Here is a 23,404-nt window from a genome sequence, read left to right as displayed (position 1 = left end):
TGGAAGTATTCCCTCTTCCTCTACTTTTTGGAAAACTTTAAGGAGGATGGGTATTAGGTCTTCACTAAATGTTTGATAAAATTCAGCGGTGAAGCCATCTGGTCCAGAAGTTTTGTTCTTAGGTAGGTTTTTGATTACCAGTTCAATTTCGTTGCTGGTAATTGGTCTGTTCAGATTTTCTGTTTCTTTCTGGGTCAGCCTTGGTAGGTTGTATTTTTCAAGAAAGTTGTCAATTTCTTCTAGGTTATTCAGTTTGTTAGCATATAATTTTTCATAGTATTCTCTAATAATTCTTTGTATTTCTGTGGTGTCCATAGTGATTTTTCCTTTCTCATTTCTGATTCTGTTTATGTGTATAGACTCTCTTTTTTTCTCAATAAGTCTGGGTAGGGGTTTATCTATTTTGTTTATTGTCTCGAAGAACCAGATCTTGCTTTCATTGTATCTTTCTGTTGCTTTATTTTTCTCAATTTTATTTATTTCTGCTCTAATCTTTATAATGTCCCTCCTTCTCCTGACTTTGGGCCTCATTTGTTCTTCTTTTTCTGATTTCATTAATTGTGAGTTTTAGAGTGTTCATATGGGATTGTTCTTCTTTCCTGAGTTAGGCCTGTATTGCAATATACTTTCCTCTTAGCACAGCCTTCACTGCATCCCACAGATTTTGCAGTGTTGAATTATTGTTGTCATTTGTCGCCATATATTGCTTGATCTCTGTTTTTATTTTGTCTTTGATCCATTGGTTATTTAGGAACAGGTTGTGAAGCCTCCATGTGTTTGTGGGATTTTTCATTTTCTTTAAATTATTTATTTCTAGTTTCATACCTTTGTGGTCTGAGAAACCGGTTGGCACAATTTCAGTATTTTTTAATTTACTGATGCTCCTTTTGTGGCCTAGTATATGATCTATTCTTGAAAATGTTCCATGTGCACTTGAAAAGAATATGTATTCTGCTGGTTTTCAGTGTAGAGTTCTGTAGATGTCTGTTAGGTCCATCTGTTCTAGTGTATTGTTCACTGCCTCTGTGTCCTTACTTATTTTCTGTCTGGTTGATCTGTCCTTCAGAGTGAGTGGTGTGTTGAAGTCTCCTAGAATGAATGCATTGCATTCTATATCCCCTTTTAATTCTGTTAGTATTTGTTTCACATATGTAGGTGCTCCTGTGTTGGGTGCATAGATATTTATAATGGTTATATCTTCTGTTGGATTGACCCTTTTATCATTATGTAATGTCCTTCTTTGTCTCTTGTGACTTTCTTTGTTTTGAAGTCTATTTTGTTTGATACAAGTCCTGCAACTGCTTTTTGCTCACTATTAGTTGCATGAAATGTCTTTTTTCATCCCTTCACTTGTAGTCTGTGTATGTCTTTGGGTTTAAAGGGAGTCTCTTGTAGGCAGCATACAGATGGGTCTTGTTTTTTTATACTTTTAGTGACTCTGTGTCTATTGATTGGTGCCTTCAGTCCATTTACATTTAGGGTGATTATTGATAGGTATGTACTTATTGTCACTGCAGGCTTTAGATTCATGGTTACCAAAGGCTCAAGGTTAACTTCTTTACTATCTAAGAGTTTAACTTAATTCACTTAGTATGCTATTACAAATACAATCCAAAGGTTCTTTTTTTCTTCTGCTTTTTCTTTCTCCTCCATTCTTTAGATATTAGGTATCATATTCTGTACTCTTTGTCTATCCCTTGACTGATTTGGGGTGTAATTGATTTAATTTTGCATTTTCTTAGTAATTAACTGTTCTACTTTCTTTACTGTGGTTTTATTACCTCTGGTGACAGCTATTAAACCTTATGAACACTTCCATCTATAGCAGTCCCTCCAAAATACACTGTAGAGATGGTTTGTGGGAGGTAAATTTTCCCAGCTTTTGCTTATCTGGAAATTGTTTAACCCCTCCTTCAAATTTAAATGATAATCTTGGTGGATACAGTATTCTTGTTTCAAGGCCCTTCTGTTTCATTGCATTAAATATATCATGCCACTCCCTTCTGGTCTGTAAGGTTCTTCTGAGAAGTCTGATGATAGCCTGATGGGCTTTCCTTTGTATGTGATCTTATTTCTCTCTCTGGCTGCTTTTAATATTCTGTCCTTATCCTTGATCTTTACTGTTTTAATTATTATATGTCTTGGTGTTGTCTTCCTTGGGTCCCTTCTTTTGGGAGATCTATGCACCTCCATGGCCTGAGAGACTATTTCCTTCCTCAGATTGGGGAAGTTGTCAGCAATTACCTCCTCAAAGACACTTTCTAACCCATTTTCTCTTTTCTTCTTCTGATACCCTTATCATATGAATATTGATACATTTGGATTGGTCACACATTTCTCTCAATATTCTTTCATTCTTAGAGATTCTTTTTTCTCTTTGTGCCTCAGCTTCTTTGTATTCCTCTTCTCTAATTTCTGCTTCGTTCATCATTTCCTCCACTGTATCTAACCTGCTTTTAAAACCTTCCATTTTATGTTCTTTTCTGATACTATGTTCCATAATTATTTGATTTCTGGCCAAAATTCATTCCTAAGTTCTTGAATATTTTTCTCTACCTCCATGAGCATGTTTATGATTTTTATTTTGAAATCTCAGGAAAATTCATAAGGTCAGTTTCAGCTGACTCTTTCTCTGGTATATGTATGATTTTGCTTTGATCCAAGTTCCTTTGATGTTTCATATTTGTATGTTGCACCCTCTGGTGCCCAGAAGCTCTATTGTCTGGAGCTGCTCAGCCCCTGGAGCAATGTCAGGTGTCGCAGGGAAGCGGTGTTGGTGCCTGGGGGGAAGAAAGAGCTGTTTCCTGCTTCCTGGCTGCTATGCCTGTCTCTACTGCCTGGACCAGTGGGCGGAGCACACAGGTATAAGCCTCTGTGCTTTGTGTTTGTAGCTGCTGTAGGCAGAACTTCCCTCTGGCTAGCCTAATGCCAGGACAGGGTTTGCCAGTTTGTGAGTCAGGTGCAGGCTGGCTGGGAGGAAGGCGCAGCAGACTGTGTATCATGGAGGGTGGGGGTCTTGGAGCTGTGTAGCCAGCCAGGGGCCTGGAGCACATGAACATCGTTCAAGTTCCCAACCTGCTAGGCAGAGTGAACCTGGACAATTTTGTCTACCTGTCCTTTCTCCTGAGCAGTAAGCTCTGTGCAATCCTTGCCCCTTTTAGCAGCCCTCTTGCTGTTAGGAAGTCTCTCAGACTGCTTGCCTTTCTTTTGTCCCAGAGCAGCCTGATATGGATTCCTGTTTTCTACAAGTGGCTGGAATCTCAGTCTCTCCAGATATTCTGCCTGTCTTAGCTTTCCAATCCCCCTAATCACCAGAGCACCATGCAATGTAAGTTTGTGCTCCCAGAGCAGATCTCCAGAGCTAGGTGTTCAGCAGTCCCAGGCCTCCACTCTCTCCCACTCCATTTCTCTTCCTCCCACTGGTGAGCTGGAGTGGGGGAAGGGCTTGGGTCCTGCCAGGTCACAACTTTGGTACATTACCCTGTTCCGTGAGGTCTATTCTTTTCTCCAGGTGTATGCAGTCTGGCACAGCCCTCTTTCCTGTTGCTCTTTCAGGATTAGTTGTATTATATTTTCATATTATATGCAGTTTTAGGAGGAGGCCTCTGTCTCACCTCTCACACTGCCATCTTTAATCTATTGACTACCTGTGTTTTCTTCTAAGAGTATTCAGTTTTCAGGTCTTATATTTAGGTCTTTAATCCATTTCAAATTTATTTTGTGTTTGGTGTAAGACAGTGATCCAGTTTCATTCTTTTGCATGTAGCTGTCCAGTTTTCCCAACACCATTGTTGGGAAGAAACTGTCTTTTCCCCACTGTATATTCTGGCCTCTTTTGTCATTTATTAATTGACCATGTAAGTGTGGGTTTATTTCTGGGCTTTCTATTCTGTTCCATTGATCTATGTGTCTGTTTTTGTGCCAGTTCTGTACTGTTTCAATCAGCTTTGAAGTCAGGGAGCAGACTACTGTGGCTCTGTAGATGAAATCAGGGAGCAGTAGACATCCCACAAAGCCTTGAGTCCTGCACCTCATGAGAGGTTTATACTTTAAAGTCAAAGCATTTTGGTACTAAAGGGTAGCTTAAAGATCAGCTCACCCAATCCTCTTGTTAGAGAAGCTAAAATTTCCCTGTCCAAGGAACTACCTCTGGGGCTCCCAGTCTTCCTGTGCAGGGGTTTTTTGATCCTTTATAGCTGAATCTATCATTTCTCAATCTAGACACAAGCCTACTAAGGTATATCCAGGATTAGGATTTTTTTTCAGGTTTTACTTTTTTAAAAAGTTTAATTTAACATGTAGGCTAAAATTCTACAGACTTACTGTACCTTCACAGTATTTCAGTCCAAATTGCAAAGAGTATATCTTCAGAGCTAGATAGACCAGATTTATGATCCCAGTTTTATCACCTAGCCATTTGGAGCACCGTTTTCCTCCCTATGAAATACCCAGAAGAATTGTTGTAAGGACTAAATGAATTAACATATATAAAGCATCTGCCTCCACAACTGTCAGTTCTCTTCCTTCTGGTAAGTTCTCTTCAGTGTTGCCAATGTGAGTTACTTTTCAGATTGGAATATTCAGGAAAATACTTTTGAAAATGAATATGGATGAGTGAAATATAAATATCCCCACATACACTATTACTTTCTAAACTGATATAAATAAAATTCTGAAAAGGCAGACTCAGAAATAACAATGTGGCTTTATTTTTAAGTGGTTCAAACTTGCTTGGGTGAATTTAATGTTGTACAAAACCAATTCCATAATTTGCTTTTCTCTTTCAGCCCCAAATCTTTCCCCACAACTCATTATTCATAATAAAAATAACAGCATGCCAAACAATGAATACCAAACTTTTATTTAAGAATTATACAAAATCAAATGACTTCCACTCATGCACTATGATAATTAATACCATGTGTCGACTTGACTGGGCTACTGGGGTGCCCAGACATCTGGTCAAACATTATCCTGGGTGTTTCTGTAAGAGTGTTTTGAAAGGAGAGCAACATTTAAAGCAGTAGATTTAATAAAGCATGTTGCCCTCCCTAATGTGGGTTGGGCCTCATTCAATCATTTGAAAGTCTGAATACAACCAAAAGACTGACCATTCTCCTTAGTCAGAGAGAATTCTTCCTGCCTGTCAGCCTTCAGACTAGGACATCAACTTTTTTCCTACCTTCAAACTCAAACTTAATTATTGATTCTTCCTGGATCTCAAGCCTGTCAGCCTTCAAACTGGAACTAAACCATTGGCTCCCCTGGGTCTCCAACTTCTGACCAACCCTGCAGATCTTGGGACTTGCCAGTCTTCATAATCACTGGGCCAATTCCCTATAGTGAATCTCAATCCCCAACCCCACCCCATATATATATATATATATAATGTTTCTCTGGAGAACCCTGACTAATACAGGCACTAAAAGAGAGATCTGCTGACAGAAAGATCTCTTTTCCTTTGGCTCGAGCTGTGTACCTGTCAGCAAACTGATAGCCAATGTCTCCACAAAGAGGCCAGATCACCTATGTGGTGTGACCTGAAAGTGACTAGGCTTCTTTCTGCAATCCACACCAAAAAAAAATCACCATTTTATCCTCATACCTGGTCTACCAACTTTCTATTTGAAATCAATACTCTCTGACCTAACAGGTTGTTTGCTACACAAACAGTCAAGTTTTCCAGAAAAAAGTTTCTACATTAGTGGTTAAAACTGCCACTTCTTCTAGCTGGGCCTCTCTAAATCCACAATAGACTGACTCATCCATTGCTGTCTTTTCAAGCCACACACTTGGGCTGCTCGGTCTAATGTTGTGCTTCCCAACTCTCTGATCATGCTCCTGAGGCTTTTCAGGATTACAGGTTAGTAACCCTGCACCTGGTTATTATCAACAGGTAAATTAGCTTTGAAAACGTGTACATTAGCTCTGGATGTCACCAAACTATGTTGTAAATAGCATCAAGGCAATAGAAAAGAATGGCATGTTTTACTCCTCCAGCACCTGGCCCCATATTCCAGAAAAAATGAAGGAAGAGTATGTGACCCAAAGCATGTTTACTTTTAAAAAGTTGGCTTTAGTGGCTAGAGACCTGAGCTAAGGAAAGGGGAAAAGCAATTCTTGATGAAATAAGTAAGAAGTCAGGGACTGGGCACCATGACTCCATGACTGAAAGCCTGAGTGCAGATGGGGAGGATAGAATTCTCCTAAATAGCCCGAGGGTAGGGAATCCCTGTATCTGGGTGACATACATCCAGCATCACCGCCTAAACCAATCTGATGGTTCACTTGGTTTTCAAGAATTCTTTCCCAGCAACAGAAATTCCAAGTCCCCAAGGAACATAGGGTTTACTGCTGGGCCCTGGGAGAAAGGTGGAGGAATAGAAACCTCAAGAGGGTCTGGATTTGGAGAAGGAAGATGAGATGTTCCAGAATCAGGTGTCAGTTCAGGGCACTAGGCTGAACGGTCAGGGGAGCAGGTAATGAGGCATGTTCCTAAAAAGGAGGAACCTTGAGTCCCTGAAGGGCCGGGCCCTTGTGAGAGGGCCAGGACATGATCATCTCCCTGAGCTCCAGGGCATGAGTGGGGAGTAAGGAAGGGTCTGCCTTCACAGCCACATCTCCATTAGGCTGGCCTTTTCCTTCCAGGCTGGGGACAGTTGATTCCTCTGATTTCTGGAGTTCTGAACAGATGATTAACGGCGCCATGTTTTTCCCTCCATCATGAAGGCAAGGTTCAAAGAAAGGGCGAAGGGGACCAGAGAAACTGTGGGTGAAAGTAAAGATGTGGGATCTGTGGGTCACATCGTAGAAGGAGATGACTCCTGCCTCATAGTCCAGGAAAATCCCCACACACCGTGTGGGCTCTTTCAGGCGGAAGGCGGTCTGCGGGGACGTGAGAGCTTGGTACTCATTCCCTCCACTCAGTCGCAGGATCCAGTGTCCGTTGGCAGGCGAGGCAGTGACCTTGCCCTTCCTGCTCACTGCCTCACTACACACCCCCAGGGCCCACTTGGTCTTGGCCCCCACGAGCACCTCCCAGTAGTGACAGCCAGCCGTGAAGCACTCCGCACCCAGGACACTGACAACGAAGTCAAACCTCTGGGGGTTGTTGGGCACAGGCTGCCTTCTGTCTCCAAGCTGCACCCGCCTACGGTCCTCAGACAGGATGAGTTTGGGGTGCGCTGTGTCTGGGTCCAGGGTCACCGCCTCTGCAGAGAGTCACAAGGAGGTGAGATTTGGGACAGATAGGTCTTAAGGGGCCTTTGGGTAGCTTTGGAGGGAAAAATAATGTCTGGGTCTGCAACCACTGTCATTAGCCCATTTTAGTTCATGGTTTGCCCTCCCCCCTAAGTACTGGAACCAAAGCAAACTGTCTTCCAGTCTCCTAGATCTACTGGTAGTTTATTAAGTAAAAGAAAAAAAAGGTTTTTCTGTGATGCTCCCTTAACCCTGAGGAAATGTTGCCTTTGTCTTCATGGTCCAAAGGAATCCAGTGTATGATAACAAACATAGACTTTCATGTTAGACCCAGTAACCAGGTAGGATGTTTGAATTGCAGCTCTGACACATGCTATTTATGTGACCTTGGGCTTATTATTCATCTCCAGACCTTAGTTTCTTCATCTGTAAAATGGGAACACTAACAGCACCTATGCTGTAGAGCTCTTCTGCAGATCTGAGGAGCTAATGCATGAGACAGTTTCTCATTCACACAGCATGTGACGCTCATTTTGTTACCTAAAATTATTGCTTACAATTTTCACTTTGAAATGTTACTATAGAGAGAAGGATTCCTCTTGTAAAGTGTGGGTTATGAGGGTCAAAGTGAGCCCCTCACCTTCCCCCAGTACAGAAAATAAGCTCTTCTTGGAGAGTTAAATCCATGAAATCTATATCCAGTCGATGGGGTGAGAGTAAGCAACTTTAAGTGTGAGAAGGGCTGTGAATTCCCTGAATGCCCCCAAGGGGAGCTGGTGTTCCCTCACTTACACCCGCCTGAATGCAGGGAGGGGATGGGCAGCTGGCAAATTGATAAGGATTGTGAAGTGGTGAAAATAACAGCAGCAAAAATGCAAATTTAAGAAAAAAACTGAAGAGATGTGCAGATCTTTTAGAATACAACTATGAAATATTTTTGTAGTCTACATTGTTGAGGCATCTGCCCAACTCATTCCCTTCTCTGAGAATCTCAGTCACCACCCACCAAGAAAACTGATCTTCAGGGGAAAAAGGACATGGCAGGTGTGCACGAAGACAGGAACACTGGCTGCTTATCCATTGTGGGACAGGAAGGACTTCCCAAATCTGAAGAGACTACCCAGGAAAAGATGAATAAATTTGACTACATAGAAGTAAAGCACTCATGTATCAAAAAATACTAACAAGAAATTAAAATATGAATGAAAAACTCAGAAAAATGATTTGTGAAAAATATGACAGAAAGTTAATATACTTCATGTAGAAAGAATTCTCACAAATCAAAAAGTAGCCAGAAAAGGACAGGAGCAGACAAGTCAAAAAGATGAAATGCAAATAACTGGAAAACTTGAGAACAATCTCAAAAATCATAGCAAACCCATAAGAAGAACAATGTATATCAGCTTTCTAAAAGAGAGGAAGCTTTCTAAATCTAAACGTGACCCACCTGCCAAAAATAATCACCAAGTTATTTTTTAATTTGGTAAGCAGATAAACAGATTTGAAGATTTTTTTTTTTTAATTCAGTCTGCATGCCAAAGGAACAGAGTAATGGGCTCTGAAATGCAGGTCAGTTTGACTGGTATGACTTACTGAAGTGCAGCCGGGCCCTTCTCCAGCCTGAAAGACAGAAAGAGGATTGGTAACCCCATGGGGAAATGGAGGACGTCTGGGGGCATGGTGGCATCAAGTACAGGGACAGTGCACCTCACCTGAGTTTGCAGCAGCTCTTTTCAGCCCTGTAAAAAAAGAAACAAGGGAAATGAGCTATCACTGGAAACAGAGTAACAGGAGACAGGTTGGTAATAAAGTCATAATAACATGGGAAACTTACTCAGTTCATTCCGGAGCTTCTCTAGAGAATAAAAACAGTTTGCACATCAGAACAAGGGCTTCTACATGCTCATAATGCTACAGTCCCACCCTGACCGCATTCCCACACCAGATCCTCAGTAGTGATACCCTGAACTTCCCCAGGACAGTGCTTGCAACAGCAGTGCTCCTAGCCATGGGATATACATCATATGGGTCCCCAGACATACGGCCGAGGGTCGGCAAATCCTATGTGAGCCAACCTTCAGCTGCGGATGGAATACGTAACACATCTCACACACACAGGCACTAACAACATAAACGTAATGAATGTGGGAGAAGTTGATTTAAAATGATCGCTGAACTTCTACTCAATTTTCTTATGTATATTTCTCAGTGTAAAATAAAATAGAAATGTCAGTAGCTGAAGGTGTTTTGTTATCAAGAAGTTCTCATACAGGAACGTGGTGGTGTAGCTCTGCTGCCCGTATTCAGTTAAAGGAGGACCCACCCACCTTGGATCCCACCTAAGCCAATGTCATGGCTGGCAATCAACAGGTTTTCAGATGGCCTCACCTTCAGGAGGTACATCTCTTCTGGGTAAAATATTTCCCATTTAGAGACTAGGTACAGTTGTGCAGGGAAGAGGAGCCAGGAATATTCAAGGAACGAGACCTTTGGGAGCCAAGAAATTCCCAACCTCCATAGCTTGTGGCACCCTTGGCCCCTCAGTTTTGCCCTAGGAAATGAAACTGAAACACTCATCCCACAGCAGAGATGTCAGCAGGAGGCTTGTGCCACAGATGAGAAGCAGAACTTACTGTGGGTTTTATGAAGCCTTCCTAAAAAAATTAAAAAAGAAAGAGCATGGGTGAGCAGATGCCGCTGCTTTACCCCCGGGGCCCAGGAGGGCTCATCTCCATCCCCCAGGGTGAAAAGCACAATGATCCTGTCCACCCCCAATGCAGTCACCTCTCCCAGAGTCCCCCTGGGAACCCAGTGGTACTGGTAGTGCTTTCCTGATGACCCAGACTGCCTGGAACTTTGGTTCCTCCTTCCTCTTCACGTCCTTCTTGTCTGTCTATCTGGTTTCATTTCTGCTGTCTGTGGGAGTGTTTCCGTACATTTGTAACTATGTGCGCGTGAGTGTCTGTCTTGCTGCCCTTCTGTGACTTACTGGTTATAATGTCTACAGTGCACAACTAGCTGAAGGCCCACCAGTCACCTCTTGACAGGTGAATTATTATTCTCGACAGTAACTCCTCTGAAACACTGTAGAGAGATGCACAAATCTGGAGATCCCAGAAGGTTTCGGCACATATGCGTTTACTTCTTATGTTTCAGGGAGTACTTGTGGCTTCTTTGGAGGGGCCATGAGGTCCATATTTTCTCCCAGCACTGGTCCTGCAAAGGGCTGGCGTGTGGTAGGCATTAGGCATTGGGGCAGTGCAGCTGAATATGACCTTGTAGTTATTTTTACCATTCCCACTAATAGCCTCCACATATTATGTCTTGTTCTTATAATGAGGTAGGCACTGAATCTTCTCAACAGTGTGAAGCACATATAATTATTACTCCCAGTTTACAGAGTGGTGGTCTGAGGCTCAGAGGGACATAGGAATTTGTCCAGGTCATCCAGCTACTAAGTGGTCAACGAGGCAGGACACCTTCACCAGTCAGACACCTTCACCACCACACCACACTGCTCCTTCTGCTTTTGGACAGAAAGGCCATCGTGTCCCCAGAGTGTGCACCCCCAACACTTTCACCAGCTGGATGAAATGTAAAGGGGAGGAGAGGAGACACCAAAATCTTCACATGCAGAGCCATTTCTGAGCCAGCGACTTGTCTTCCCAGCTAGACTCTCAAAGGGCAGAGAGTTTTTTGTACCCTGAGCATCTAACTTTTACCTTCAGTGGCCCAGAGCAGAGTCAATCAATGAAGACAAATGGCAATAAGGGAAAAGAGTTCCAGGCATTGTAACAGGAGCTGGGTTTTTTGTTTTTGTCTCTTTTGATCCCAAAAGCAATCAAATGAGAGGAATTATTATCTCCATTTTACAGATGAGGGAACCAAAGCTCAGAACAGTAAAGTGACTTATCCAAGACCAGGGATCTGAGCCATGTTGTCGCTGCATCCAGGGCCCATGTTCCTCCCATTGTGTCACCCGGTCACTCTTGATGCAAAGGTTGTATGGATCCTTGAGATTCTCATACATTTCATATGACCAAATTAATATATGTTTAAGTAGTATATAGACCTCCTCTCTAGATGATTGGTGGGAAAGCTGATGAAGGGAGATCATGGGAATCCAGACCTGTGAATTCTGGTCATGGGCAATCCCTCACAAGCCCAATAGCCCCTTGATATAGGCAAGCAAATTCTAGTAATAGTAATGGACGATGTGTGTGTGCACACATATATAATGTAGGTACAATAGTAGACTGTCAACATTTATGTAGAAGGGGAAAATATGTTATATTTTCCCTACCCCTTATTCTATGCATAGAATTACCTTTCTCTTTTGCATGGTCTGAGAGAAGATTTTCTAGAGGAAGGAAAGTAAAAGAAAATGAGATTCTGTGCCATTACCTTGAGGGTCCCAGATTCCTCTTGAGTTTACCTGCTCTTGATCCTGCCCATCTCTATCTCCACTCATACCTCCCTGATCCAGGCCTCACATCTCTCATCTGGATGACAGAATTCATGGCCCAAATTGCCCCCAAATCCTATCTTATTCCCTCTGGTCTCTTCTCAACTCTGCAGCCAGAGAGGGCTTCTCCAAGCACAATTCTCATCAGGAGAGCCCCACTCATTGCTCTAACCCCACCCCAACTATAACCCATCTCATGATCACAGGGCCTCACGTGGCCAGACCCCTGCCTACCTCTTCAGCCCATCCTGTCCCCTTGCCCCTCACTTTGGCACCACGTTTCTTGCTCAAGCTCTTCTTTCTTTCTTTCTGTCCCTCCTCCCACAGGCCTGTCCATCCTCCAGAGGGAACATCACTTCCTCTGGGAGCTCCTCTTCCATCCCTGAAGTTTGCTGGGTCCCTCCTGGTCATAGGCTTTACAGCCCTCAGAACTTCCTTTAATGGCCTTTGTACACATTTATTTGTATAGTTATTTAATTTATGTATATCTCTCTGACTAGACAGAGAGCTCCAAGAAGCAAAGGCTATTGTCTGCTTTTACTCACCACTATATATCCCCAGCATCCAGGATAGTCTAGGGCACTTACAAGACAATTATCTGTTGTTTGTTGGATGAATAATAGCTTCCCTCACATTAGACCTACACAACTCCCAGAGAATAAGATCAAGCAATGAGTTCACAGACAAAAATCACCAAACGTATGGGAAGGCCAGCTATTATAAGTAAGAGTTAACAAAAACTAGAAATGACAGGTGTAGGCCCTCCAGCACCACTGCCACCAGGGACAGCAGATGCAGGGATTTTCAGGTACAGAACTTAGACCAGTGGAAACTAGGGATTCAAAATGAACAAAACATAGAAACATCCCCACCCAGCCCAGGATACTTACCTACCTCCATCATCTGTTCATAGAGAAGCTTCTCTAGAAAGGAGAGAGAGAGAGAGATGTCAGCTCAGCTCAAGGAAAGGCTGTTTCTAACAAGCAGAGTTGTCCAATGACGGCCCCAGCTGCCTGACTAAGACTTTGCTCCTTGTCATGGTGGATGTGTGACCATTTTGAAAGAATCAGAGGGTCTTCAAACCATCAGACAGAGGGAAGAATGTTGGATTATGTGACCTTCAAGGTCCTTTGCAACCCTGAGATCCTGTGAAATGCCACAGTATTTATGAGTTTTATCCAATGATTTATTAATTAATTAGAAGATTGGTATAATTAGTTATTTTCTAATTTCTCAAAAGATGAGAATTCACAGCTCTGCCCAGGAGCCTTCTGGAGTTTCTTTGATCCTCTCTGCAAAGGAAGTCCCAGAGCGTGGCTCTGCCGGTTCCTCCCACCCAGTGCATAGGGTCTTTAATCTGTGGCTAACTGCAGTGTCTCTGTCTACGCCCTCCCTGCCTTTGCCTAAAGGAGCCGCAGTCTCACTTCCTCCCAGCCTGGGCTCCCTCACTGCTCGGTTACCTTTTGATCTTCTCTGCTTCCATATAAGGAAAATGCCCACCGTGATGAGAAGCCCTAAGACAGGAAGGACCACAGCAAGGGCCACAGCTGAGGAGGAGAGCTTCTCTGGCGACGGGGCTGAAACAGAAACCGCCGAGGCTCAGCCATAACCTCATCCTGCCCTAGGTGAGAAATTATCCAGGGATTTTGGAGAACTGGAGGTTCTCCCTCAGGAATCGCCTGTCTTCTCTTGAGCACCTTTACCTGCTTCCTCCTTCAAATTCTTACTCTGCTGTGCAACAACAGTCAGCAACATCTTTGCCCTGAGCCCCAGCAGCAGAACAATTTCTATGGTGCTAAGCAGGAGGCCTAAAGCCCAAGCAGGAGAGAAAGGAGAAAGGAAAGAAGAAACAGAGAACAAACAAGAGCAGAACGGGCCCTATGACACGTGGTGAAGAGCCTGACCTGGATGTGCGTCCTTGCTCAACAGCTGAGGCTAAGCGTCCCTGAGCGGGCCTGCCATCTGTAAGATGGGACAGTGACCCTGATCCAGCTGGGGTACTGGGAGATTTAAAGAGAGCAGGCGTGTAAAGTGCTTAGCATTTAGGAAGAGGCAGTGGAAGTAGGAGTAGAAGGGAAGGGGACAGAGAGAAGAAGGAAAGGTTAGCAGAGATCTAGGACCCCTCCACACCAGGAGCCAGGCCACATTCTACATTTCCTGGCTCCAAAACCACCCTTGTCTGCTACGTGGCCTCATGTTTCAAGGGTCTATAAAAGGTTCAGACCCCTTTACTCATTAATTCTTCTTCCAGAAACACATTCTAAGAAAATAATCCAAATCCCTTCCCAAGGAGGATTAAAGATGGCGGCGTGAGAGGTGAGACAGGCTTCCTCCTAAAACCACATATAATATGAAAATAAAATTAATATAGCTAATCGTGAGAGAGCAACAGGAAAGAGGACACGTCAGACTGCACACACCTGGAGAAAAGAGCAGACCTCAGCGAATGGGGTAATGTACCAGAGCTGTGGCTCCGCGGGACCCTCCCCCCTCCCCCACCCCAGCTCACCGGCAGGAGGAAGAGAAACAGAGCAGGGAGGGAGTGGAAGGCCTGGGACTGCTGAATACCTAGCTCCGGAGCTGCGCTGGGAGCACAAACCTACATTTCATGGTGCTTTCATGACACTCTCAGGATTACAGAATTGGAAAGCTAACAGAGGCAGAACTCCTGGAGAGACTGAGATTCCAGTCACTTGTGGAAAGCAGGGATCCATCCATATCTGGCTGCACTGGGACAAAAGCTTATACCTGTGTTCTCAACCCACTGGTTCAGGCAGTGGAGACAGGCACAGCAGCTGGGAAGCAGGAAACAGCTCTTTCCTCCCCCCAGGCACCAATACCGCTCCCCTGTGGCCCCTGACACAGCTTCAGGGGCTGAGGCAGCTCCAAAGAGTAGAGTTCCTGGACACTACAAGGTGCCATACACAGATATGAAATGCCGAAGGAACCTGGTTCAGAGTAAAATTAATATAACCCCTGAGAAAGATGACATGGACCTCATGACTCTTCCTGAAAGGGAGTTCAAAATAAAAATTATTAACATGCTAATGGAGGTACAGAAAGATATTCAAGAACTCAGGAATGAATTCCGGTCGGAGATCCAATCATTGAAGAGCACAATGGAGGGTAATAAAAGCAGAGTGGATAGGTGGAGGAGAGGATAAATGAAATAGAAACTAGAGAAGAGGAATACAAAGAAACTGAGGCACAGAGAGAAAAAAGGATCTCTAAGAATGAAAGAATATTAAGAGAACTGTGTGACCCATCCAAATGGAACAATATTTGCATTATAGGGATACCAGAAGAAGAAGAGAGAGAGAGAGAACGGGATAGAAAGTGTCTTTGAGGAGGTAATTGCTGAAAACTTCCCCAATCAGGGGAAGGAGATAGTCTCTCAGGCCATGGAGGTACACTGATCTCTCAACACAAGGGACTCAAGGAAGACAACACCAAGACATATAGTAATTAAAATGGCAAAGATCAAGGATAAACACAGATGATTAAAAGCAGTCAGAGAGAGAGAAAAAAGATCACATGAAAAGGAAAGCCCATCAGGCTAACATCAGACTTCTTACCAGAAACCTTACAGTCCAGAAGGGAGTGGCATGATATATTTAATACAATGAAGCATAAGGGCCTGGAACCAAGATTACTTTATCTGGCAAGATTATCATTTAAATTTGAAGGAGGGGTTAAACAATTTCCAGATAAGCAAAAGCTGAGAGAATTTACCTCCCACAGACCATCTCTACAGTGTATTTTGGAGGGACTGCTATAGATGGAAGTATTCCTAAGGTTTAATAGCTGTCACCAGAGGTAATGAAACCACAGTAAAGAAAGTAGACCAGCTAATTACTAAGCAAATGCAAAATTAAATTAACTATCCCCAAAGTCAGTCAAGGGATAGACAAAGAGTACAGAATATGATATCTAATATATAAAGAATGGAGGAGGGAGAAAAACGAGGAAGAAAAAGGAGGAGAAAAAGAAAAGAACCCTTAGATTATGTTTGTAATAGCATATTAAGTGACTTAAGTTAGACTCTTAGATAGTAAGGAAGTTAACCTGGAACCTTTGGTAATCACAAATCTAAAGTCTGCAATGGCAATAAGTACATACCTATCGATAATCACCCTAAATGTAAATGGACTGAAGGCACCAATCAAAAGACACAGAGTCACTGAAAGTATAAAAAAACAAGACCCATCTGTATACTGCCTACAAGAGACTCACTTTAAATCCAAAGACATACACAGACTAAAAGTGAAGGGATGAAAAAAGACATTTCATGCAATTAATAGAGAGAGAAAAGCAGCTGTTGCAATACTTGTATCAGACAAAATAGACTTCAAAACAAAGAAAGTCACAAGAGACAAAGAAGGACATTATACAATGATAAAGGGGTCAATCCAACAAGAAGATATAAACATTAAAAATATCTATGCACCCAAAACAGGAGCACCTGCATATGTGAAACAAATACTAACTGAATTAAAAGGGGAAATAGAATGCAATGCACTCATTCTAGGAGACTTCAACACTACACTCACTCTGAACAAAGATCAACCAGACAGAAAATAAGTAAGGACACAGAGGCACTGAACAACACACTAGAACAGATGGACCTAACAGACATCTACAGAACTCTACACCCAAAAGCAGCAGAATACACATTCTTCTCAAGTGCACATGGAACATTTTCAAGAATAGATCATATACTAGGCCACAAAAAGAGCCTCAGTAAATTAAAAAAGATTGAAACTGTACCAACCACTTTCTCAGACTACAAAGGTGTGAAACTAGGAAACTATGCGAAAATGAAAAATTTCACAAACACATGGAAGCTTCACAACATGCTCCTAAATAACCAATGGATCAATGACCAAATAAAAACAGAGATCAAGCAATATATGGCGACAAATGACAACAATAATTCAACACTGCAAAATCTGTGAGATGCAGCCAAGGCCATGCTAACAGGAAAGTATATTGCAATACAGGACTACCTCAGGAAAGAAGAACAATCTGTATAAGCAGTCTAAACTCACAATTAATGAAACTAGAAAAAGAACAAATGAGGCCCAGAGTCAGTAAAAAGAGGGACATAATAAAGATTAGAGCAGTAAAATCGAGAAGAATAAAACAATAGAAAGAATCAATGAAAGCAAGAGCTGGTTCTTCAAGAAAATAAGCAAAATAGATAAACCCCTAGCCAGTCTTATCAAGAAAAAAAGACACTCTAAACACATAGACAGAATCAGAAATGAGAAAGGAAAAATCACTACAGATACCACAGAAATACAAAGAATTATTAGAGAATACTATGAAAAATTATATGCTAACAAACTGGATAATCTAGAAGAAATGGACAACTTTCTAGAAAGATACAACCTTCCAAGGCTGACCAAGGAAGAAACAGAAAATCTGAACAGACCAATTACCAGCAACAAAATTGAACTGGTAATCAAAAACCTACCTAAGAACAAAACTCCTGGACCAGATGGCTTCACCGCTGAATTTTATCAAACATTTAGTGAAGACCTCCTTAAAGTTTTCCAAATAGTAGAAGAAGAGGGAATACTTCCAAACTCATTCTATGAGGCCAGAATCACTCTAATACCAAAACCAGGCAAAAACATCACAAAAAAAGAAAATTACAGACCAATATCCGTGATGAACATAGATGCAAAAATACTCAACAAAATATCAGCAAACCGAATTCAAAATACATCAAAAAGATCATCCATCACGATCAAGTAGGATTTATTCCAGGGATGCAAGGATGGTACAACATTAGAAAATCCATCAACGTCATCCACCACATGAACAAAAAGGACAAAAACCACATGACCATCTCCATAGATGCTGAAAAAGCATTTGACATAATTCAACATCCATTCATGATAAAAACTCTCAACAAAATGGGTATAGAAGGCAAGTACCTCAACATAATAAAGGCCATATATGACAAACCCACAGCCAACATCATACTAAACAGCGAGAAGCTGAAAGCTTTTCCTTTAAGATCGGTAACAAGATAAGGATGCCCACTTTCCCCACTTCTATTCAACATAGTACTGGAGGTCCTCGCCACAGCAACCAGACAACACAAAGAAATAAAAGGCATCCAGACTAGCAAGGAAGAAGTTAAACTGTCCTGTTTGCAGATGATATAATACTGTACATAAAAAACCCTAAAGAATCCACTCCAAAACTACTAGGTCTAATATCTGAATTCAGCAAAGTTGCTGGATACAAAATTAATACACAGAAATCTCTGACAGTCCTATACACTAACAATGAACCAGCAGAAAGAGAAATCAGGAAAGCAATTACATTCACAGTTGCAGCAAAAAGAATAAAATACCTAGGAATAAACCTAACCAAGGAAGTGAAAGACCTATACCCTGAAAACTACAAGACACTCTTAAGAGAAATTAAAGAAGATACCAATAAATGGAAACTCATCCCATGCTCATGAATAGGAAGAATTAATATTGTCAAAATGGCCATCCTGGCTAAAGCTATCTATAGATTCAATGCAATTCCTATCAAAACACCAACAGCATTCTTCAATGAACTAGAGAAAATCATTCTGAAATTCATATGGAACCACAAAAGACCTCGAATAGCCAAAGTAATTCTGAGAAAGAAGATCTAAAGCTGGGGGCATTACACTCCCCGACTTCAAGCTCTACTACAGCCACAGTAATCAAGACAATTTGGTACTGGCACAAGAACAGACCCAAAGACCAATGGAACAGACTAGAGAGCCCTGATATAAACCCAAGCATATATGGTCAATTAATACACAATAAAGGAGCCATGGATATACAATGGGGAAATGACAGCCTCTTCAACAGCTGGTGTTGGCATAACTGGACAGCTACATGCAAGATAATGAAACTGGATTATTGTTTAACCCCATGCACAAAAGTAAACTAAAAATGGATTAAAGACTTGAATGTAAGTCATGAAACCATAAAACTCTTAGAAAACAACATAGGCAAACATCTCCTGAATATAAGCATGGCAACTTCTTCCTGAACGTATCTCCTTGAGCAAGGGAAACAAAAGCAAAAATAAACTCATGGGACTAAATCAAACTAAAAAGTTTCTGTACAGCAAAAGACACCATCAACAGAACAAAAAGGCATCCTACAGTATGGGAGAATATATTTGTAAATGACATATCCGACAAGGGGTTAATGTCTAAATTATATAAAGAACTTATATGCCTTAACACCCAAAAAGCAAATAACCCAATTAACAAATGGGCAGAGGATATGAAGAGACAGTTCTCCAGAGAAGAAATTCAGATGGCCAAGAGACACATGAAAAGATGCTCCACATCACTAATCATCAGGGAAATGCAAATTAAAACCACAAGGAGATATCACCTCACACCAGTAAGGATGGCCAGCATCAAAAAGACTAAGCACAACAAATGCTGGCGAGGATGCGGAGAAAGGGGAACCCTCCTACACTGCTGGTGAGAATGTAAGCTAGTTCAACCATTGTGGAAAGCAATATGGAGGTTCCTCAAAAAACTCAAAATAGAAATACCATTTGACCTGGGAATCCCACTCCTTGGAATTTACCCAAACTTCTCAGATTCAAAAAGACATATGCACCCCTATGTTTATCACAGCACTTTCTACAATAGCCAAGATATGGAAGCAACCTAAGTGTCCATCAGTAGATGAATGGATAAAGAAGATTTGGTACATATACAAAATGGAATATTATTTGGCCATAAGAAAGAAACAAATCCTACCATTTGCAGCAGCATGGATGGAGCTAGAGGATATTATGCTCAGTGAAATAAGCCAGGCGGAGAAAGACAAGTGCCAAATGATTTCCCTCATTTGTGGAGTATAACAATGAAGCAAAACTGAAGGAACAAAATGGCAGCAGACTCAGAGACTCCAAGAAGGAACTAGTGGTTACCAAAGAGGAGGTGTGTGGGAGGGCAGGTGGGGAGGGAGGGAGAAGGGGATTGAGGGGTATTATGTTTAGTACACATGGTGTGGGGGGTCACAGGGAGAACAGTGTAACAAAGAGAAGGCACATAGTGAATCTGTGGCATCTTGCTGCACTGATGGACAGTGACTGCATTGGGGTATGGGTGGAAACTTGATAGTGTGGGTGAATGTGGTGACCACATTGTTTTTTCATGTGAAACCTTCATAGGAGTGTATAGCAATCATACCTTAAGAAAATAAAAAAGAATCACTTCCCAAAACATGTGCAAAGATGGGCACTGCACCATTAGTTATCAGGAAAAATTGGAAACCATGTAAAGATCCAGAAATAGGACTTCCATTAATTTTTTTATGCTATAACTACACAATGAAAGACTATGCAGCCTTTTAAAATTATGTTGCAGAGAATGATTTAAGGACATGGGCAAAAATGCTCATGACAGTGTAAGTTGGGGAGTGATTAAAACCTAGGCAAAGAATACATATACATAAACACATGTACACTCAGAGGTACACACATACAAGAAAGTCTTGAAAGAAATGCCCCAAAATGTTAGCAGTGGTTCTCTCCAATATGTAAGATTGTAGACCATATTTTGGTTTCTTTAAAATGTTCTGTATTTTTTCAAGTTTATGCAATAAACATGTGTTATGTTTAGAATTTAAAAACTTCAAAATTCTTTCTGTCCCTAGGGTCAGAGTTTTCTCGGAAACCACCAGGGGCTTCAAGCCTGTTTTCTGCTGCAGCTTTTACCTGCTATGGCCATGGCTGTGGTCTTCTCTTGGCCAAGGGCCAGGTTGTGGATAATGCAGGACACATTCCCCAGCGCGCTGTCCCTGACTCTGCTGGACACTGCTGTTTGAAAGAGCCCGGCTTCGTCCAGGGAATGGGCCTCCGACAGGGAGAGAAGCACCCTGCCTTCAGGGTCTCTCCATTCGGCCCGAGGCTCTGGGAACCATCCCACAGACCTGCACACTAGATGGATCCAGCCAGCGTCGTAGCCCTTCACGTGGATGTAAGGGTCCGAGCCTAGAACTGGAGGGGAGGTGGAAGGCGATGGTGCTCCAGTGCCCTCTGCCCCGCCCACAGCCTCCCTAGTGAGCAGCAGGGGCTCTTAATGGCACTTGAATGCCTGTCCTCTCCCCACCCCTTGCTCTCGCTCATCTTAGGCCTGAGATCCCAGAACCTGTGCAAACCACCCCAGCAGTAACTGCATCCCGTGATTCAGATCTTGGGGGCACCTCAATCTCCTTTTGAAAATGACTGACCTGCAACCTGCAAGGTCACGGTGCCCTCTCGACTCTGATTTGCGACCTGGACCTGACATTGGTACAGCCCTCGGTCCTCCATCCGGACATCGCGGATCTCCAGCGTGACACTTCCCGCGCCGGCGTCTCTCACCAGGTTCGTCCTCCCCTTATATTCTGGCATCACATCTTCCTCCCGGTCTTTCCCATCCCGAAACATGTGCACAGCCAGGGAGCGCCCCAGGGGTGAGGACCGCAGCCAGCTCACCACGTCGGGCACGGCGACCGGCCAGAGTGAGACGGGGCAGAGCAGCTTGGCTGTGCCCCCTAGTGGAGCCAGGTGGAACTCGCCGGCATCCCCTGCGCCTGCGGACCACAAAGGGACAAGGCCTCAGCGGAGGCTGGGGAGCAAGAGCTTGGCAAGGGGTGACGAAGGGGGTATCTTGGAGGAAGGACAGAGCCTGGGAAGGGCATTGGAAAGGATTGGGGGAAGAACAGACCCAAGAAGAAATTAAGTCTCTAGCTGGGCGTCCCTGTAACTGGGACTCCTTCAGATGTCCCAGGCAGGGCAAGTTCAGGAACTCCTACCTGACACGGGTTCAGGCAGCCAGAGGAAGAGGAGTGTGATGAGGCCGCTGGAGAGCCAGGAGTCAGAGGAACGGGCCAGCTCCATCTGAGCTAGGAGAACAGACACAGGGAGACACCAGAAAGGGTTGGTGGGCTTGATGTGAGACAGACTGCAACCTGGGAGGTGGTGCAGAGACGGAGGCTGCAGCACATGGCCTCTAGAATCACACCAGTAGAGTTTGAATCCCAGCCCCTCTGTTTACCTCCACAGAACCTCTCTGAGACTGTTTCTCTTGGGTCTCCTTGCAGGACTGTTGTGAGGCTTGTAGGAGGTAAGTGTTCAACATAGAGGCTGGCCTCATGGCTAAGTCTGTAAACACCCTGAGTTGTGGGTAAGACACTGAATGTGGTTTGGAAGGCATGGGGAGGAATCTGGAAGAATGGGCACTTACACCCAGAGCCAACCAGGTAAACACCAGCGCACAGGCCTCTTCTTGTATTTGGTGTTCCAGGCCAGGCATGGGAAGCCAATTTTCCACCTGCAAAGCAGATGGGAGCTCTTCCCTGACAGCATTTCAAGTTTGATTCAGGGAAATAACAAACCCAGGCAGTGAAGTCCCTCCATTTCATCATGAAGACACTAAACCTGCAAACTCAGGTCTGGGGTTAGAAAGGCGTGGGTTCAAGTCTTAGCCACACCCATGTAATAGCTCCATGTCTCTAGGAAAGTTGTGTAACATCCATAGGCCTCCAGTTCTTCATCTATAAAGGCAGAACCTTCAAGGAGATAATGCATGGAAAACACCACAAATGCCTGGCAGGACAAATGCTCAATAAGTGTGCTGTTGTTATTATTACTGAACTAAAACAGGACAGTCATCTCTGGGAGGTGGGGTCACCGTATGCATTAGCCACAGGGAGCCCTAAAGGATTCCCTACTGTAAAACACTTTGCCTAGCAACTTGCTATGCCTGAAATTCCTTTAGCAGGAAATAAATCTTTCATGCCACAATTAGCAATGCAATTTAAATGATTACATAAAAACACTCAAGAAAGAGATAACATTTCTTAAATTCTCTCCAAGATTTCAAATCCTTTCCAAAGGGTGGGGTGGGATTGTAGAAGTCATCGCGCTGAGTTCTGAAGGTCTTGGAATGAGGCAAAATGGGCCTAGGAGGAGGTGGAGCTGTCAAAGGGAGGTTGGGAAACTGAAAATGGATTTAAGCTTTGAACAAAATTTTAATTCTGGCTTTCTCATAGCAAACAGCACAGGGCTTCAGGGCTGATTTTGTTTGTTTTTTTAAATTATGATGCGTATAAACACAGAGAAGACAAGTAGTGATTTTACAGCATCTTACTACGCAGATGGACAGTGACTGTGAAGGGGTATGTGGGGGAGACTTGGTGAAGGGGGGAACCTCGTAAACATAATGTTCTTTCTGTAACTGTAATGATACCAAAATAAAAAAAAATTATGCATATAACATACTCCATTAGTCCCCCCCATGCTGTAACTGGCAACATAACACTAAGCCACAGTGAGGTTAGGATTAAGTTAGGACCCTTTTCTTTTGTCCCTCACACTTTCCTACGTGTTTCCCACATTTCCAGCTACTCAGAAACTGAACAATAGAAGTTGGGTAAATGAGAAAAGCTCTCTGCCTTACCAACTATCATTGAAGGTGGAAGTGGGCAGGGCCCAGGATCCCCTGGAGTTACCCCAATCCCAGAATCCTCAACTAGAAGGTACTTTTAAAACACACCCTGAGTGACACAGAGCTCCAAGCTGAACCAGGGCTGCTTGAAATCAAGTAATATGAGACCCCAGTGGCCCCACCCTCGATTCAGAGAGTTTACTGAGTAAGAGCATGAGCTGTAGAGGGTCCACCTGAGTTCAACCCCAGCTCTGCCATTACCTGGGTGTGTGACCTTGGACAGC

At 43.1% G+C, this 23,404-nt stretch overlaps 1 protein-coding gene across 1 annotated transcript; it reads right to left on the bottom strand.

The window, feature by feature from the left end:
* Positions 1-4,686: 4,686 nt before the first annotated feature.
* On the bottom strand, positions 4,687-21,575 carry ERMAP (erythroblast membrane associated protein (Scianna blood group)). The gene is made up of 11 exons (XM_037002225.2): positions 21,487-21,575; positions 20,920-21,264; positions 20,405-20,686; positions 13,126-13,242; positions 12,556-12,588; positions 11,528-11,560; positions 9,834-9,854; positions 9,035-9,055; positions 8,913-8,939; positions 8,794-8,820; positions 4,687-7,211 (listed from the first exon to the last, which is right to left on the bottom strand). Exons 1-11 carry the CDS (start codon positions 21,569-21,571, stop codon positions 6,496-6,498), a joined length of 1,707 nt encoding a protein of 568 aa, XP_036858120.1. The 5' UTR covers positions 21,572-21,575; the 3' UTR covers positions 4,687-6,495.
* Between the last annotated feature and the right edge of the window lie 1,829 nt (positions 21,576-23,404).

The sequence above is a fragment of the Manis javanica genome, chromosome 4, assembly GCF_040802235.1.
Source record: "Manis javanica isolate MJ-LG chromosome 4, MJ_LKY, whole genome shotgun sequence".
In the NCBI taxonomy this organism is placed as follows: Eukaryota; Metazoa; Chordata; class Mammalia; order Pholidota; family Manidae; genus Manis; species Manis javanica.
The sequence above is the reverse complement of the archived record's forward strand: the minus strand, read 5'-3'. Positions and strand labels throughout refer to the sequence as shown.